The 19,697-nt window shown below is 33.6% G+C and overlaps 1 protein-coding gene across 1 annotated transcript in view; it reads left to right on the forward strand.

Moving 5' to 3' along the window:
- The window catches only part of LOC134232516 (B-cell receptor CD22-like), a gene marked incomplete at its 3' end in the record, with an annotated part of 42,323 nt that overhangs the window by 11,275 nt on the left and 11,351 nt on the right, over positions 1 to 19,697 (forward strand). Inside the window, exon 6 of the mRNA XM_062714493.1 lies at positions 14,843 to 15,112. Coding sequence (XP_062570477.1) covers positions 14,843 to 15,112 — 270 coding nt within the window. The remainder of the gene's footprint in view (positions 1 to 14,842; positions 15,113 to 19,697) is intronic.

The following is a 19,697-nucleotide window of genomic DNA, read 5'->3' on the forward strand; positions in this document are numbered from 1 at the left end:
AGTATATGTAGACAAATTCGTCATGTCTAAGTATCATGATTTAAGAGCGGATTGTGTCCTAAATTTCTACCTTGACCTGACCTTCAAGTGTTATTCCTTTTTGCCTTTTATAAAAAAAAAACAATTCTAAAAAATCAATCTGTTAAAGATTAGTTTTCAATCGATTTTCTATGCATTTGGCCAAGATCAAGTAAATGAAAAGTGCCGTTTTTATCAAAGAAGTCGGTTCACTTTGTGCATAAAATGGCCCTGTAGATATACCAATGACTTGATCGACACTTGATTTTCTATTTGAAACATTGAAATAAAAAAGAGACTTGGTGCTTTCATATTCTATAAAAAATTTTCTTCTAAAAGTCCAGGTCTAGGAGAACTGGCTTTATGAAATTGCAATGTTCTTGAATTTTAAGGAAAACAGGTATAATTAGAGTACGTCTCGAGAAGAAAAATAGTATGAGCGCACTCTCTGATCTAAAAAATAAAACGTGTCCATTAATTCTCAGAAACAGTTCTATCATTTACTAGCTGCATATTTTAGTTCAGAGGTATATCAAATATCAAAAAAAAGCTTTAAAAATAGGCCGTTTTTGTGACGTCATTTTGATAGATACGCAGTCACCAAAGATCTAAGTGATATTTAATGCATTGTTAACTTAAACTGTGTTGTTTCAGTTTTTCAGAAATTCACAAGGCCAAATAAGGCAAAAGTGAACCTTGTCCTTTAAGACATAAATTTCTATAATCATGATTTAATTCGTTGGGAAGGATGATGAAAGGATGATGAAAAATCATATTTGAAGCTCTCATTTCTAATGAAAAGTTATGGTACGCCGTCACTGCCTTATAGCATATCACAACAATTGCATTATGTCAACCTTCCATTACATTATGTCAACACTTTATGACATTTACTCACACTACTACTGCATTGTGTCAACCTTCCATTACATTATGTCAACTCTTTATGACATTAACCCATAGTACTATTACATTAAGTCAACCTTCCATTACAATATGTCAACTCTTTATGACATTAACCCACACTACTATTACATTGAGTCAACCTTCCATAACATTATGTCAATTCTTTATGACATTAACCCACAATACTATAACATTATGTCAACCTTCCATTATATTATGTCAACTCTGTATGATATTAACCCACACTACTATTGCATTGTGTCAACCTTCCATTACATTATCTCAGCTCTTTATGCCATTAACCCACACTATCCTTGCAACGTGTCAACTTTCCATTACATTGTGTCAACACTTTATGACATTTACACATACTACAATTATATATTGTCAACTTGCATTTAGTTATGTTTACTGTTCGTGACATTAAATTAAACAACAATTACACTGTATCAACCTTTCATTACGTTATGTCAATTCTTTATGACATTAACTCACACTACTATTGAATCGTGTCAACCTTCCATTACATTTTGTCAATTCTTTATGGACCAAAATCGTACCATTATACCAACACCAATTTACATGATGTAAATATATCATATATATAATATCAAAATTGTATTACATTAGGTAGGTGTATTCATACATAATGTAGATGCTCTTTATATTGAAGTTGGTAGTACATTTATGTGATGCGAAAATAGTAAATACACCACGTCAATATTTTATAACGTGATATGAATATATGTCTTATATGTCATGCCAATCCTCCATTCCATGATATAGACCTTTCAACTAATTTTTCAAGTTGCACATATGGTAAAAAACATTGTATAGATAGATTTATAGGTACATGAAATTATCAAAAAAGATAATAACTTATGCATACTTTTAATTACATCATTAAAAAGTTTAATCATTTAGAATTGACTTTTCCGATGTTGTGTTTTAGGACAGGTAACTCAGGTGTGAAAAATGACCAACTTAGTGCCGATTTATGAGTTATCGTTTATAGGAATTACATATAGGCTGCTTCAGCATTGGTATTGTTATAAACACAAAAGGGTTCCTTCCATTGTTTTGTTCACAAAAAGTTTTGACCAAGAGAAAGAGAATGCCTTCACGCTACCTGAAATAACAGGGTCAAATGAACGGGGAACAAACTATATTCAATAGTTATAACTCTCTTTGACGATTATTATGAAGAAGAAAATTTAATGTCATGTTTATTGTGTTCGCGCTTTTTCGCTTCCTGTGTAAATATATATATATATATTTACAAGTAAATGCAACAATTGATCATCTTATTTGTGTTACTAAGCACGAAGGGGAACGACCGAGTATAAAAATTTTATTAGCTTAGAACTGAGAAGGAGGGTAGATTTCACTTTTTATTTTAATTAAAACTTTTAATTATTTGTAGTGAAATGGTGTCCGCAACTATATAGTAAATAAGCTTAACATTGGTGCTAAATTTTAAAACCACTAGATTCTACTGAGAGCAAAGCAACACTTGGGAAATGCTAAAACTGCCTTGCGTTTTAACAGTTAGATACCCCGAGCCTGCTCTAAACAAGTTTCAGCAGTGAGTTATCGTTCGTAACACCGACCCCTAGCGGCAGTTGAAAGGCCTACATGATATGAAATTATCACTCATGCTAAAAAAAAACCATCTTAGTTTTTATTTATGAACTGATGTGAAAAGCTCATGTCATACTGTGCGCACTCTTCTACTTATGTCGATTTACTATTACGTTATGCGAATGCGGGTATCCTCGGCCTTTATATGTGCATAACGTATTTTCCGCGTTCCGCAAGCACTAAAATTGGCGGGAGAGAAAACTGGCGTAGAAATTCTCAGCGATTTTGGAATGACATCTTTAATAAAATTTTTAAGCGACAAATGATTGACAAATGATTGACAATCTTGAAACGTGCAAAGCCTTAACACTGAGACTGTGAATTAAAGTCACGTCGGAATTCAATGGCGTTTACTTTAATCTGATAATGAAATAAATCAAATATTATTAGTCGTGCAGCAATTTTCTTTCTTTTTGTTTTTATTATTATTATTTTTTTTTTTTTTGGATAAAAGTCTTAAACTTGTGATCTTATTTACTAAGAACATTTTTTATCAGTCTTTAACTTTCCTTTTTTTAAGGTGTAAACAAATCGTAAAACACACGTGCACTGGTGGGTTGGGGGGGGGGGGCAGAAATCCCGTCCTACCATCTTTAGTGACCAAAATAAATAAATTTATTGGTTTTACTTTGTAGGGCAATTGCATTCGTTTCACATTAAGTTTAGCTGAATTCAGGCTTTGTAGTTTTATGAAAAAAAAAATCAACTTGAGAACTTCTCCGCTTCCCCCCTTGGTCTTAAACCATATACCGTCCCCCTTCCTTGTTCAAGATTCCCATATCCGCCACTGATATGTGCCCATGCATCTTTACTAAGGCATATTCGATTTAGATGAGGGACTGGTAGATTTTTTAGAATAGTTGACAAAGTTTCTAATTCCAGTGACGTAGCATCTTTTTTGAAAGGGGAGGTCAGCCAAAAAAAATATATGTATTAATTTGCCCGAAAAAATTTCACAAGCCCAAAAAAATTGTCAAAGCCCGAAAATCCCATTTCGGGAAGGGGGGTCCAACTTCGATCAGTCCTAGTTTTTTTTCAGATATACTACATTGCCCTCAGTGGACTTTACTTCAACAAAAAGTGAGTGTAGGGGTTGTACTTTCAATATAGTAAAGCTATGTCTGGGAAAAGAGGGGGGTTGTTCCTGTAATTCTTCCTAATCAATCAGCCCCCCCCCTTCTTAACAGTCATTCAAACACGGTCGTCAACATTAATTGTATACTAGATATACAGCCTTGAGATAATGTAAATGTATTTTTACATCAGGTAATGCACTTTTGGAATCAACATGATAAAGAGTTAACACAATATAAAGATATTTTTAGATCACATAAGAAAGAGTTGAGATAACGTTATAATATATCCACATCACGGTATGGAGTTATGACATAATGTAATAAAGTGTTGATATAATATAAAGATATGTTCACATTATGTTATAAACTTATTACACCACGTAATAAAGCACTGACATGAGGGTAAGATGTGTTCACCTCACATCATGATGCTCTCGCCGTAAATAAAGATAAAACCATATCACGTAATATTGCTTTGATATAATAGAAATATACACTCTCAAAAAGGAATGGATTTTTGACTTCATGTAATGATAAGTTTAATTATAAAACACAGTTTACTTGACGTAATGCAATTTTGACCTCACATATTAAAGAATTGAAATGAGGTAAAGAAACATTCATTTCACGTAATAAAGTTTTAACATAATGTAAACACATTATTACTTCACATTATGATTTTTTTACTTCAAGTTATGAAGTGCTGACATAATGAAAGGATGTATTTACTTCATGTAATGCAGCATTGGCATGATGTTAAGATATTTTTACATCATATCGTAAAAAATTGACATAACGTAAAGATAAGTTCACATCACGTAATGATAGATTGACATAATAAATGCATAGTTGTATGCTATAAGGCAGTGATGGCGTTCCATAAAAAGTTAAGAAAACCAGATATGAATATGGGAGTTTTTTCCATTCCGACAAGGAATATATATCCATATTGCTTACAGTCTTACAGAAAATGGTAATTTGTATGTTCCTGGCCTCTTCTGTAAGATAATAGCAATTCTAATGTAGGTATCGGGACTACTTTTCCTGTGGATTCTAATTGAATTCCATGAAAATACTTTATTTTCCACATAATTCTATTACAGCCGTAAACTACAGGAAAATTATATTCTTAGTATATAATTTTTTAATTTCAAAAATCTGCTTGTCTCCATCGACCTCAATCCAATTTACATGAATAAATTACTGCTCAGTTTATTATATTTTTGAAAAATTCTTTTGGTAAATTGTTTTCTACTCTAAACTACTTTTCATTAGTTTCAGAGTGTTTAATGATGGATTGATATTTAAGGTTAGAAAATTATGTCTTAAAATGGGTGGAATACCTTAATCAAACATTTATGATGAAATATAATTTATAGGGATGGCAATTCTTAACCGGTTAATCGATTAATCGGTCGGAACGATGCTAATCGGTTAGAAAATCCGTAATCGGTTAGTCGGAAAAAATAAAAATATATGTAAATTTGTACGCATTTTCATAAAATTAATTTTCAAGAAAGGAACCCGCTGCTAAAAGTTCAATAAGTGTTTTTCGATGTTTTATATATTCGGTCGATGATGTGTCTGTTGGTGACCCTTCTTTCGGTGACATGTCGTATCGGCGAGTTTTATAGTGTCGGTGAAAAAAGTGTAGGCGAGTTGTCGTTCGGTGAGCTGTCTTTCGGTTACCTGTCATAGACCCTTTTTACATATCTTGTAATTAAATAATTTGGAGGTATTTATGGCTACCCTGACTGAGATATCGGGATAATTGGTCAGTGTGTAAAGTTTTAATTGCTGTTTTCAAAACATAATCTTGTTACCCCGACTGTCCTGCCCGTGATTTTTCAATGATATTAAAACCTCAACATTTAAATAGTATGTCTGTATTTGCCGTTATTTATTAAGTTATATTATACTAGAAAAAAACATTGTAAATAAAGTGAGAGTTCAGAATAGTTTTGATTATTGTGACAATGCAGAATAACCTTCCTAAATAAAAATAAATCTGCGTTGGAAAATTATCCGTGTTTGTTTTCTCGGGCAAGATTTCTGGTTTTCCTTATTTTTCCTTGTATATTGAAATAAAAATAAAATATACTCTTATGTACATAAAATAGGCCCAACCCCAATAAGGATAATTAGCAGAATGTAACTTCTAACGTCTTTTTAGCCTTCTTTTGTGTATGAAAAAATGTCAAAATGTACATTTTGTGTTTATCTTGATACGACTAACCGGTTAATCGGTCGGAACGTCTTCCGGTTAACCGATTAGCAATTTTGTAATCGATTGCTATCCCTAATAATTTATGATATAATTTCAAAAATTTCAAATGTGTGGACCCAGAGTCAGTTGTTCCTGTGAGGTAGGATGCACACTGGTTTTAAACACGAAATGATCTACCTCTGGGTATTAAGTAACCAGAGTAAGCATGTTAAGTGTATAGTAAGGATAAGCAATAGTGCCTCTTTCAAAATTGTAAATTGTATGGCCTCTGGTTTAAAACACAAACCAAATTCAATTGTGGGAAAGTTGTCACATGATGCTTAGGTGACCTATAAGGCCCGTGGGCTTCTTGTTACCTCACCTCGACGAAGTGAGAAGAGCTGATGCTATACCCCTGGCGTTGAAAACGGTGTTAGCATCGGCGTCTCATTAAAAATTTAAGGAGCAAGTCAATTCCAAATTAGCTATACGCTCTACCTAGACCATACTTGCCTGGATGATGCATCTAGGGATGGGCACTGTCAGATTTTCCTTGAATTCTGGATCTGACGTACATTTTACAGATGAGTGACCAGTTTAAATTTTTTGGAACAGTTCCATTCCCAAGTAATTATAAGTCCTATCTGGACCAAACTTGCATGAAGGATACACATAGCAATGAACATTATCAGACTAGCTTTGGATACTGGAAGTAAATATAAGTACTACCTGGACCAAACTTGCATGTATTATGCACCTAAGGACGGACATTATCAGGCTTGCTACGGATGATAGATCTGACATATATTTTAAGGATGAGTGACCAGGTCAATGTTTTTGGTGCAGGTCTATTTCCAAATACATTTAACTTTAAGGTTATACGCAACGTAGTTTGAACTTTATTAGGTTCTTCCCTGGAGTTGAAGAGTTTCACTTAACGAAAGACCTGAGTGCAATATTTTTATGCCTATATATGGATTTGTATACCTCTTCTAAAACAATTTTTGATGAAAAAAAATCTGGAATTTATTATCTGTAATTTTTGTACATTTTTCTTTGATTAATGATTTTTTTTAAAAATTTGATACCTTTTCAAAACCCATGGTAACGCATGCTGATTTTTTGTCTAAGAACATGTAATGGTATTATAAGTTTAATTTAAGAATATCTTGAGAAATTATCAGTAGGTACGTTACCTTGCGTATGTCCTTAAGCCCTACCTGGATCAAGCTTGAATGGACACTTCCAGACTTGCTTCAGTTGCTAGATTTGACCTTCATTTTAAACAACAATAAGCCCTACCTGGACCATACTTACATGGATGGTGCATCAAGGGATGGACACTTCCATATTTGCTTATGGTGCTGGATCTGATGTGTATTTTCCAGATAAGTGATTAGGTTAAAGTTTTTGGAGCAGGTCCGTTCCTAAGCTGAGTAAGTATAAGCCCTACCTGGAACATACTTGCATGGATAATGCATCTAGGGATGATCATTACTAGACCTGCTTCCGATGCTGTATCAGACCTTCATTTTCTGGATGAGTGATTAGGTTAAAGTAGTTCCGTTTTAAGCTCACCTCAACAAAGTTGGAGGAGCTTATGTAATACCCTCGGCGTCGGTGTTGGCGTCCGGGTTAAGGTTAAGTTTTTTGGAGCAGTCTTCTTGTACTATATAGATTAGACATGCATGGAAGATGTTTCTAGTGTGTTTCATTGTACCAGTCAAAGTTTCAGATGCTGCAATTCCAGCAAAGGAATGACCAGGTTAATGTTTTTGGAGCAGGTTAACATATTTGGTGCAGTTTTTGGAGTAGGTCTCATTCCCGAGTAACTATAAGCCCTATGTCGACCAAACTTGCATGGATGATACATCTAAGGATGTACACAACCAGGCTTGCTTCGGATGCTGAATCTGATCTACATTTTCTGCATGAGTGAACAGGTTAATGCTTTCGGTGCAGGTTTCATTTCCAAGTGACTATGAGCAGTATAGTGACCAAACTTGCATGGATGGTACATCTAAGGATGTTAACTACCAGACTTGCTTCAGATGCCGAATCTGACCTACATTTTCCGGTTGAGTGAACAGGTTAAAGTTTTTGGTGCAGGTTTCATTTCAAAGATACTATGCGCCCTATAATGACCAAACTTACATGGATGGTATATCTTAGGATGCATGCTACCAGACTTGATTCGAATGTTGAATTTGACCTATATTTTCCGGTTGAGTGAACATGTTAAAGTTTTTGGTCCAGTTTTCATTTCCTAGTTACTATGAGCCCTATAATGACCAAACTTGCATGGATTATACATCTAAGGGTGCATTCTATAAGGCTGGCTTCCGATTCTGAATCTGACATACATTTTCCGGTTGAGTGAACAGGATTCATTTCCAAGTAACTTTGAGCCCTTTAATAACCAAACTTGCATTGATTATACATCTATTGATGCATTCTACCAGGTAAAAGTTATTGGTGCAGGTCTATTACCAAGAAACTATCAGGCTTATATAAACCAAACTTGCACAAATGATGCATCAAGGGATGAAAGCTCTCAAACTTGCTTCAGATACTGGATTTTTAAAATTAATTTTTCATGATGAAGAACTAGTTTGAAGATTTTTTTTAATGTTTTTACATAGGCCTATACCAAAGTATCAAATCAAAATTGCATAAATTTTGCCATTTTTACGTATACTTTTTGTTGGTTAATTGAGGGACTTTTCCTTACTTAAAGACAACATTCGTTGAGGTGAGCTCTGTAATCTCCGTTTACCTATGTTTACGTAACTATAACCCTACCTATAGTCCATGGCTGAGTACACCTTTCCGTAGAAAACGAGAAGAATTTCGGATTAGAAAATTAGAGACAGCCTTTCCCCATGGATGTAATGACAATGTCGATAGTGTTGGAAATCTTCCCAGTCCACAGTGTAATAATGTAAATGTGATGGGACTTTTTAACCTTACACAGAGACGTAGGTGTAATCGTGGGTATCGGTCGTACAATAAACCTGCAATACACGACGTCTTTTTTGATTCATTACTACCTTATGTAAATCAATAGATAGGTTTACATCATATTCGTAACAAACTTTATTCTGTCCCTTTGAAACTTTTTGAAAAGGCCAAGGAAAGTCCAATTTTTTATTCCTCGTCACCAGAATATAGACTCGGATCTGTGATTATGGATATAGCATATCAGAGGGTTTTTAAACCCGAACGTTTTGCGGAAGAAAATGCAGCTAAAACAATCCGTCTTTTCCTTAAGCTTCAATATGCCAAAAAAGGAATTGACGCGGTTAATATAAGAAAAAATCTTATTCACAAAAGGTTTCAGTCTTGTATTCCACCATATTTCAAGTTAAAGACTACACCTTCTATTTCCTATAAAAACACATCGACCATTGCTTCCAAACTTTTCAATTACAATAAAAAACTTTAAATGGCCTGGATACAGAGCATCTGAAACATAATGCTCCATCGTGTTCATGTTCTTCTTCACCCTATAACTATAGTCCTGCTGGACACGTTATTACAGGTGACGTAAATATAGTTAATAATGAGGACCTTACATCACTTATTTTAAAAGGTCTTAAATATAGGGAACCCCGATCCTTCAACTGGCGTCGGAATTTCATTAATATTATGGATTCTGTTGAAAATTACGCCAGATGATGGGCCAGATATGAAAAAGAAGACGTTGACACCTTGTCAGAATGGATTAAATGAATCAGATCCATGTTAAAGTCCCGTAATAAAAGATTCAGGGGCAATATGAAAACCATCTATTCTTCTGTGTTCAATAAACCAGAAGTGAAAAAAGAATTAGATAGATTACATGATCATTATGTACTGGTACCTGCCGACAAAGCAGATAACAACATTGTCTCCGTTTGTAAGGCTCATTATATAAATCGAATTCTAGAAGAACTTGGATTTAATTCTACAAGTAGTAATCCTACTTATACTCATACTTCCCTTACTAAGGAAGAAATTCTTCAAAATCATATGTAAGTTTTGAATATTTTTAGAATCCACAGAGCTAAAAAGAATTTGAACTACCGAGGGGTGATCAAAAATTTCGCGAACTAATTGAATAACTTCGGTAAAAGAAATGATATGGGGTTTCAGTGTTGAAAATGTTTCAGAGTAGTCCTTTCCTATTTTAATGCGCATCTCCAATCATTTTGCCCATTCGTGGATCACGTGATATAGGCGATTACGTGACATGCTCTTTAGCGTTCTGTCACAGAAGCTTAACATTTTTTCGGACTTTTATACCTCTTACCATGCAAGTTATTTTTGGCAATAAAAATAGTACATTTGTCAGAAACGAAACCCAAGTCCTCTGTCTTTTGAGCGTTATTTATTTCATGTGGATAAAGTATTGGTGCCTTCACTTTATCATATCTGATATATTTATAGTAAAAAAATATTTTAGGCATTTCATAACTATATTATTGTAAAGATGTTCATTTATTTTTCTAACTGTAAGTTAATGATCTTCAAATAAAATTGCTAAACAAAGGACACGTCTCTCTCCCAGTTTGCTTTTACCGGGCAAAAGAACAAACATCATTTTTTAAACATTTCCCTTCCTTTACTTAAACAATCAATCCAATTAATAGCAAAATTTATGGCAAGTCTTTTGTCTTCATAAACCGTGTACAAATTATTATAAACTGCTACACAGGAGTTTAAAAGATTATATAATTAACTTTACAGCCTTTCGTTTCTCGACTACGACTGAGTCAACTTTTTTTTGTCGCAATTGAACTACGTTATGGCGTCATTTTCACACCGTGACGTCACAAACGTACCATTATATATTTTATTTTTAGAATATGTGTATGACTCTATATGTGCCAAATTTCATTCTGATCTGTAAATATAGAGAAAGTTCGCGAACTTTTTGATCACCCCTCGTATATTGGATTCCGAAACTTCAAAAGAGACCTTACAAACAAAGATACATTGCGGGTTCCAGTAAATGTTCAACCAAGCCTCTTTCGTTACTCCTCACTAAGATATTGACAGTAGTGAAGGAAAAACTTCAAGAGTACTGTGCAACTATACATTCAAGAGGTGGTGTGAATCAGATGTTGATACTAAAAAATTCCAAAGAAATTTTGGACAATTTGAAGTCACAAGATTTTACCAAAACCAACAGCTTAAAAACTTACAACTTTTCAACTTTATACACAACAATTCCCCACGATAAATTAAAATCCAAGCTTTTTGATATCATTGACAGATACTTTTTCAATAAAAATGGAACTCGAAAATTTACTTACCTGGTCATTGGTCATTTGCAAAATTATTTTGTTAAAACATATTCTGATTGCACACACAAGAACTCTGAAGTTGACGTCAAAAAGATGCTTGAGTTTCTGATTTACAATATCTATGTGGATTTTGGAGACCAGGTCTTCCAACAATCTTTAAGAATTCCCATGGGAACCATTGCGCTCCGTTATTAGCAGACCTATTTTTATATTCATATGATGCAGAATTTATGCAAAATCTTATGCGTGAAAAGAAGAGAACTCGACATTCAGAAATATCGATGACGTATTGTCAATTAACAATGGAAATTCCCATTCTTGCGTCGATACGATATATCCCGGTGAGCTTGAGATAAAAGATACCACAGAGTCTGACACATCTGTTTCATACTTGGATATTTTACTTGAAAAAGACGTTAATGGTAACCTAACAGCCAAGTTATATGATAAACGTGACGACTTTAACTTCTATTGTCAACGTCCCTTACTTATGAAGCCATATGCTGTACATTCATCACCTGCATACGGAGTGTATATATCTCAGTTGATTGGATACGCAAAAGCATGAACAATTTCTAAAACGAGGTAAATTATTGACAGCAAGTTGATGAAACAAGAATCATCAATAGTCTCGTTTAAAGTCATCATTTCCTAAGTTCTATGGTCGATACAATGACCTTGTCAGCAAATACAATTTATCATTGAATTAAATGCTGACTGACGTTTTTCATACCAATTTTTAGTCCATTGTTTATACACTGAATTAACGACGGATTTTTCCCGTTATTTCACGATCATGACAATGATCACACGGCCGGTGTGACCGGTCAGCAGGGGATGTTCACTCCTCCAGGGCACCTGATCCAACCTCCGATATTTTGGAGCTCCGTGTTTGCTCTACTCCTATTTTGTATTGCTTTATGGATTTTGATATTAAATACTGTTTGCTATCTCTATATCCTTCCCTGGACCAACCTTGCATGGATGATTCCTCTGATGTCCCGTTCAAACACGAGTTTAATTCGCATCAAATTAATGCGACAGCTAATGCAAAGTAAAGTAATGCGGATTAAAATTCTACTTTACAGTAAAGCGAAAGGCTATTCGGACGTCATTTACAAATCACGTCACCTTATATAGAAGCATATGCATTTGACATAATGTTACAATGTCTGTACACACATTTCAGTGATTAACACTATTTTCCTCAGTTTTTCACTCAATTATAGCACAAGTATTAAAAGCTGACCATGTTGCATTTGACTTAATTTTGCCATAACAGATACCTCAAAATTGAAATCGAATTACCTTCTCTTAACGTTCAAACGGAGCTTATGCTAAGTAATTTAATATGCAGTAAATTAATTTGAAGTAAACAAATTTGCATTAACTAACAATGCATGTGAACGTGGTTCAGATTTTATCCGCATTCACTTACGTTTAATACAAATTAAACTCTCCAATCTCATTCAAAGGTCTCTGTGATCTACTTATAGTATTTTATAGCTATATTGAAATACCCCTTCAGTCCTTACTGGCTAAGAATCATCAATCTTTGACAGTTGGTGCATTTTGGGTCTTATGATACTCAGAGCTTAAGACTTCAAATATAAGGGATAGATTGTACAGTTTATCAGAAGAGCGATTAAAGGCCCTTAGGCTTCTTGTTACGTAACTTTAACCCTACCTGGACCAAACTTGCATGGCTGATACATCTAAGGATGGATACAACCAATCTTGCTTCGGATGCTCGATTTGATCTACATTTTCCAGATGAGTGACCAGGATAATGTATACTAGTCAGCATTTCTAAGTCCCCAGGCAAGTTTTTGCTTTACACAGCTCTTATATTGAATTATTTTAACAATTTAATTTAATAAGTATACATGATAAAAAAGTAACAAAATAATTTTTCTCACTTTACTTATTTTATTGAAGCACTTTGACACAATAGGCAGAAACGTTAAGGCACCCTAGAATTAAAAATTTGCAACGTTAAATACTGCATTATCCTTCATTTAAACGAATTCGCAGCAAGACAACCGTTCCTCAAAGTTTCACACAATTTAAGAAATAAAATTTTATTGAATGTTTTTCTATGTGGAGACTAGGTCGTCCTTGGGTTCCGCTAGACTCTGCTGCTGGAAAAGATGTCTCACACTCCGGTCTATCTTCTTCCACACATGTAAGTTAGGGTTGAGATTAGGATGACAAGGCGGGTTACCGAAAGTGTCTGTGCCTTGCTGACAATAGTTACAAAATGTCTCATTACATGTATGCCCCACTCCTCCAGTTTGAAATTGATAGGAGGCCACTCCCGGTTCCGGTTCCATTGATTTTTCCGATTTAACTCTAAGATGATTCTGTTGTTTTTGTTACAAATCCAGCGATTTCTAATGAATAAAAGGAATTCAGGTTTTATAGGTTTTTCGGGCAGTAATTATAAATTTTTAAGTAAAATAAATCAAACAGTGAAAGCAAACAAAAGTATCGTTAGCTACGACCAGCTTCGGCCATTTCAACTTCACTTTCATTTTTTTGTGTGGACATAAACCTCATTTAAATCAAACTTTTTTTCTGTTTTTCGTTATCAATTAAAGATGGAGAACACATGGAAAAATATGAAGAATACACCCGAAAGCATATGGAACTCGAGCTTCATGCTTTTTAATAAAAACGGTCACGGTCGAGTAATTACACATTCGATTACAATTTTTTTTGCCTTGACAGGTAAGTATTGCAAATATAGAGCAAAATTGCAAGCAACTAGTACATTGACGTTTAGGTTTTGAACTTTTTGAAAAATTAAAAGTGGGGACTTAGAAATTTTGACATGCATATTTGGAGTAGCTCTATAAATTCATTTTATGACCGATTATAATTTTAATCGTATGGTTGATGCTTCTAAGGATGGACACTATCATCCTTGCTTCGGATGTAGAAAATAAAAGACATTATCTCGATTAGTTAACAGGAGAAAGATTTTGGAGCAGGTTAATTCCCAATGAATTATAAGATCTTCTTAAACAAAACATGCATGAATATTGTTTTTAGAATGCATACTAACTATATATAAACAAAATTTTATTTGTGTTATTTAAACTGATAACATTCGTCAGGGTGAGTTTTATCTAATCTTTGATTATGTTTGTTTTTTCTCAATTTACTGGGATCCGTACGACACATAATCCTTTGCATAAATGATATATCTTAGGATGAGCAATGCTGGACTTGCTCTGGATGCTGGATTCGACCTACATTTTCTAGATTAGTGACCAGGTTTAAGTTTATGTGTAGGTCAATGACCAAAAAACTATAAGGCCTATCTAAATCAAACTTGCATTGATATTGCATCTAGAGATAAATGCTAGCAAAATTTGCTTCAGGATTTGAATTACATTTCCTCGATGTGATACTGGTTTGAATGGTTAGATAAATCCATTCCCAAGTAATTGCAAGCTTTATCAGATGAAATTGCATACATATTGGGATGTACACTAATAGATAAATATGAGACTAATTTGCTTTAAAGACAATATAAATTGAGGGGACCAATTTAATCTCTGATAACCTAATATGTTTTGTGAAACTCTATAGTTTAATGGACCAATTTGGTATATCTGCATGAAGTAGTACAAAATTAGCATTGATCACTTGCTAACCAAAGAAAATTTGACATTTTTTGCACTTATTGCTTTGCATTATAGATCCTCCGACTGTGTCCAGTTTGACAAATAAAGACATTATAGAAAGAGGTGACCTATCTGTCATGTGTTCTGTCACCAATGGAAATCCTTCCCAAACCACTGTCTACTGGATCAAGACAGGTGACTCTGGATTTAGACAGAATGGTACTGAACTACGGATACATAGAATACAGAGAGGCATGGCTGGTACCTACACGTGTACAGCACAAAACAGTTACAGCATTGGAGGCACGGGATCAAGCAGTCAGTCCATGACTGTCAATGTATTCTGTAAGTTATTGTTTAGGAGCAATTTCACAAACACGTAGTTAAAAAGAAAAAGGAACCAAAGCGGAAAAGATTAAACATTTTTTACGTTCGAATAAAGAAGGGACTTATTATAACACCGAAACTAGCAATATCTATCAATTTGGCACTGCTCCCTAAGTCGCTTTTTATTTTAATGTAAAGATCAATATTGATAAAAATATTTTAATACTTGTTTTAATTGTAAAACAATCAAAATGTTATTTTAAAAATAGCATTGAATGTATGCTTTGGAAATTTGTTAAATTGTAAGTATCGTTCAATTATTTTAATTATTCTTTTGTAATCAATCTTTTGTATCTGTCATATTTTGAAGTACTCATAAAAACAGGAGAAATTGTTAATTTTTGGTATTTTAAAATGACCCGATTGGTAGCAAGATGGTAGAATTTTGTGTTTTTCTTACATATCATGTACAATATAGTATTGCTTATCATACTTGTATTTCAATTTGAGCAAAAAGTCTAATGTAGTATTTGTATAACTTGCTTTAAAGTGCGAATAATTGGCACTTTCCTATATGATCCTATAGTAGTAGTACCCTTCTTTGAGAGGGTCCCTTAATATTCCCTTAATATTATTGGATTAGGTCTTTCCACCTTTCTGTGGAAAGACCTATTGATACTTATTAGGTCTTTCCACCTTTCTGTACCTATTGATTTCCTTCTGTTTCTTTTTTTCCTTTTTTTATTATTTTTTATTAGGTCTTTCCACCTTTTTCTTTTTTTCTGTTTTTTTTTTCTTATTATTTTTTATTATTTTTCCGCCGTGTGATTTTGAGTTTCAAGATTTATCGTAAAGATTTTCAATTCATAAGAATGTACTCCGTAAAAGATTTTCGCAGTTGACCCTGCGTATATAAACTATGACCCCTTTCGGAGTTATTACCCCTTTCGCAAAAAAGCTTGTTATCGCTACTCCTCCGAAACCATAAACCGTAGAGAAATGAAACCTTCACTAATGTCTTTGACTAATTTAGTAGACACTTTATTGATTCATTGCGAAAGTATTCATTGACCCCTTCAATAAGTTATTGCCCCTGGAAGTTTTAGAATTTTACAAATAATTAAAAATTTTCAAAACGAGAAGACGTAGAGACATGGGACCAAATGCATAAGATTCATTGACCTTTGACCTTAAAATTCATTTAAAGGTCAAAGGTCAAGGTCATTCCAAAACTGAGAAATTTAGCTCTTTTTATATCTCTTTTGTCTTTTAACATATACTTAATGTCTATGCATCATTAATATGTACTTTTAAAACTGTTTCAAAGATTTTATTCTTGTCCCCTAACATGAACCCATTTAAAAGTTATTGCCCCTTGTGCGAAAAACCTTGTTATCGCTACTCCTCCGAAACTTTAGACCGTAGAGACACCAAACCTTCACTAATGTCTTAAGGGTCTTTAGACCTAACTTCACTGTATAGGTGCAAAAGAATCTGATGACCCCTTGTATGAGTTATTGCCCTTTAACTTCTTTATACTTACTATTAAACCTTGTATCTTGAAAACTATAAATGGTAGAAGCATGGGGCCAACTGCATTGTGACCCATGACCTTTGACCTTGAATATTTTGTCAAGGTCAAAGGTCAAGGTCATTGCAAAAATGAGAAATTAAGCTCTTTTTATATATCCTTTGTCTTTTAACATATGCAATCAGTCTTTGCATCATTAATATGTACACTTAAAACTATTTCAAAGATTTCATTCTTGTTCCCCAAGATAGACTCTATCAAAAGTTATTGCCCCTTATGCGAAAAACATTGTTATCACTACTACTTCAAAACTGTAGACCGTAGAGGCATGAAACCTTCACTTATGTCTTAAGGGTCTTTAGGCACACCTTCATAGTATAAGTACTAAAGGATCTAATGACCCCTTATATGAGTTATTGCCCTTTAACTTCTTTATACTTACTATTAAACCTTATATCTTGAAAACTATAAATGGTAGAAGCATGGGGTTAATTGCAATGTGTCCTTTGACCTTTGACCTTGAAAATTTTTTCAAGGTCAAAGGTCAAGGTCATTAAAAAAAATTTTTTTTTTTTTTTTTTTACATTTTCATTTTTTTTTTCAAGCCATTTCCCTTAAAATTAAATTTAGAGTGTAAAATATAAAACTATAAGAAATTTAAAAAGGTGGAAAGACCTCTTATTGTTCTATGAACAATAAGTCTCCTAGTTTTTTTTATTTTTTATTATTTTTCCGCCGTGTGATTTTGAATTTCAAGATTTATCGAAAAGATTTTAAGTTCATATGAATGTACTCCGTAAAAGATTTTTGCAGTTGACCCTGCGTATATGAACTTGACCCCTTTCGGAGTTATTACCCCTTTCGCAAAAAAGCTTGTTATCGCTACTCCTCCGAAACCATAAACCGTAGAGAAATGAAACCTTCACTAATGTCTTTGACTAATTTAGTAGACACTTCAATGATTCATTGCGAAAGTATATGTTGACCCTTCAATGAGTTATTGCCCCTGAAACTTTTTGAATTTTACAAATAATTTAGAATTTTCAAAACGAGAAGTCGTAGAGACATGGGACCAACTGCATAAGATTCATTGACCTTTGACCTTAAAATTCATGTAAAGGTCAAAGGTCAAGGTCATTCCAAAAATGAGAAAATTAGCTCTTTTTGTATCTCTTTTGTCTTTCAACATATACTTAATGTCTATGCATCATTAATATGTACTCTTAAAACTGTTTCAAAGATTTCATTCTTGTCCCCTAAGATTAACCCTTTTAAAAGTTATTGCCCCTTGTGCGAAAAACCTTGTTATCGCTACTCCTCCGAAACTGTAGACCCTAGAGACACCAAACCTTCACTAATGTCTTAAGGGTCTTTAGACCTAACTTCACTGTATAAGTGCAAAAGAATCTGATGACCCCTTATATGAGTTATTGCCCTTTAACTTCTTTATACTTACTATTAAACCTTGTATCTTGAAAACTATAAATGGTAGAAGCATGGGGTCAATTGCATTGTGACCCTTGACCTTTGACCTTGAATATTTTGTCAAGGTCAAAGGTCAAGGTCATTCCAAAAATGAGAAATTAAGCTCTTTTTATATCTCTTTTGTCTTTTAACATATGCAATCAGTCTTTGCATCATTAATATGTACTCTTAAATATATTTCATAGATTTGATTCTTGTTCCCCTATATTGACTCTTTCAAAAGTTATTGCCCCTTATGCGAAAAACATTGTTATCGCTACTACTTCAAAACCGTAGACGTAGAGGCATGAAACCCTCACTAATGTCTTAAGGGTCTTTAGGCTTAACTTCACTGTATAAGTACTAAAGGTTCTAATGACCCCTTATATGAGTTATTGCCCTTTAACTTCTTTGCACTTAATATTTAAACTTATAACTATAAAACTAAAAGTCAGAGGCATGGGGTCAATTGCAATGTGACCCTTGAGCTTTGACCTTGAAGATCTGATCAAGGTCAAAGGTCAAGGTCATTTCAAATTTTTTTTTTAAAATTTTCATTTTCTTTTTTTAAGCCATTTTCCTTAAAATTAAATAATAGAGTGAAATATAAAACTATAAGAAATTTAAAAAGGTGGAAAGACCTCTTATTGTTCTGTGAACAATAAGTCTCCTATTAGGTCTTTCCACCTTTCTGTGGAAAGACCTATTGAAATATCTTCTGTTTATTATTATTTATTATTTTTTTTCCGCTGATTTTTTGTTTCGACATTTATCGAAAAAAAATTTTGTTAATCGTAAAGGTCATTTAAAAGTTATGAACAAATTTGACCCAACGCATATGAACTATGACCCCTTTCAAAGTTATTGCCCCTTTCGCAAGAAATGCTTGTTATCGCTACTCCTCCGAAACCGTAAACCACAGAGGTATGAAACCTTCACTAAAGTCTTTGACTAATTGAGAGGACTCTTCTATTCATTGTGAAAGTATTCGTTGACCCGTTCAATGAGTAATTGCCCCTGAAACTTTTTGAATTTTACAAATAATTAAATATTTTCAAAATGAAAAGTCCTAGAGACATAGGACCAACTGCATAAGATTCATTGACCTTTGATCTTGAAATTCATGTAAAGGTCAAAGGTCAAGGTCATTGAAAAATAAGAAATTGAGCTTTTTTAATCTTTTTTGTCTTTTAACATATACAAATGTCTTTGCATCATTAATATGTACTCTTAAAACTATTTCACTTGTCCCTTAAAATTGACCCTATTTAAAAGTTATTGCCCTTTGTGCGAAAAACCTTGTTATCGCTACTACTCCGAAACCGTAAACCGTAGAAATATGAAACCTTCACTAAGTCTTCGACTAATTGAGAGGACTCTGGAATCTATTCATTGCAAAAGTCTTCGTTGACTTCTTCAATGAGTTATTGCCCCTGAAACTTTTTGAATTCTAGAAATAATTAAAAATTTTCAAAACGAGAAGTGATAGAGACATGGGACCAACTGCATAAGATTCATTGACCTTTGACCTTAAAATTCATGTAAAGGTCAAAGGTCAAGGTCATTCCAAAAATAAGACATTAAGCTCTTTTTATATCTCTTTTGTCT

The sequence above is a fragment of the Saccostrea cucullata genome, unplaced genomic scaffold, assembly GCF_032062105.1.
Source record: "Saccostrea cucullata isolate Sc308-1 unplaced genomic scaffold, CSIRO_AGI_Scuc_v1 ctg3957, whole genome shotgun sequence".
NCBI classification, from domain to species: domain Eukaryota; kingdom Metazoa; phylum Mollusca; class Bivalvia; order Ostreida; family Ostreidae; genus Saccostrea; species Saccostrea cuccullata.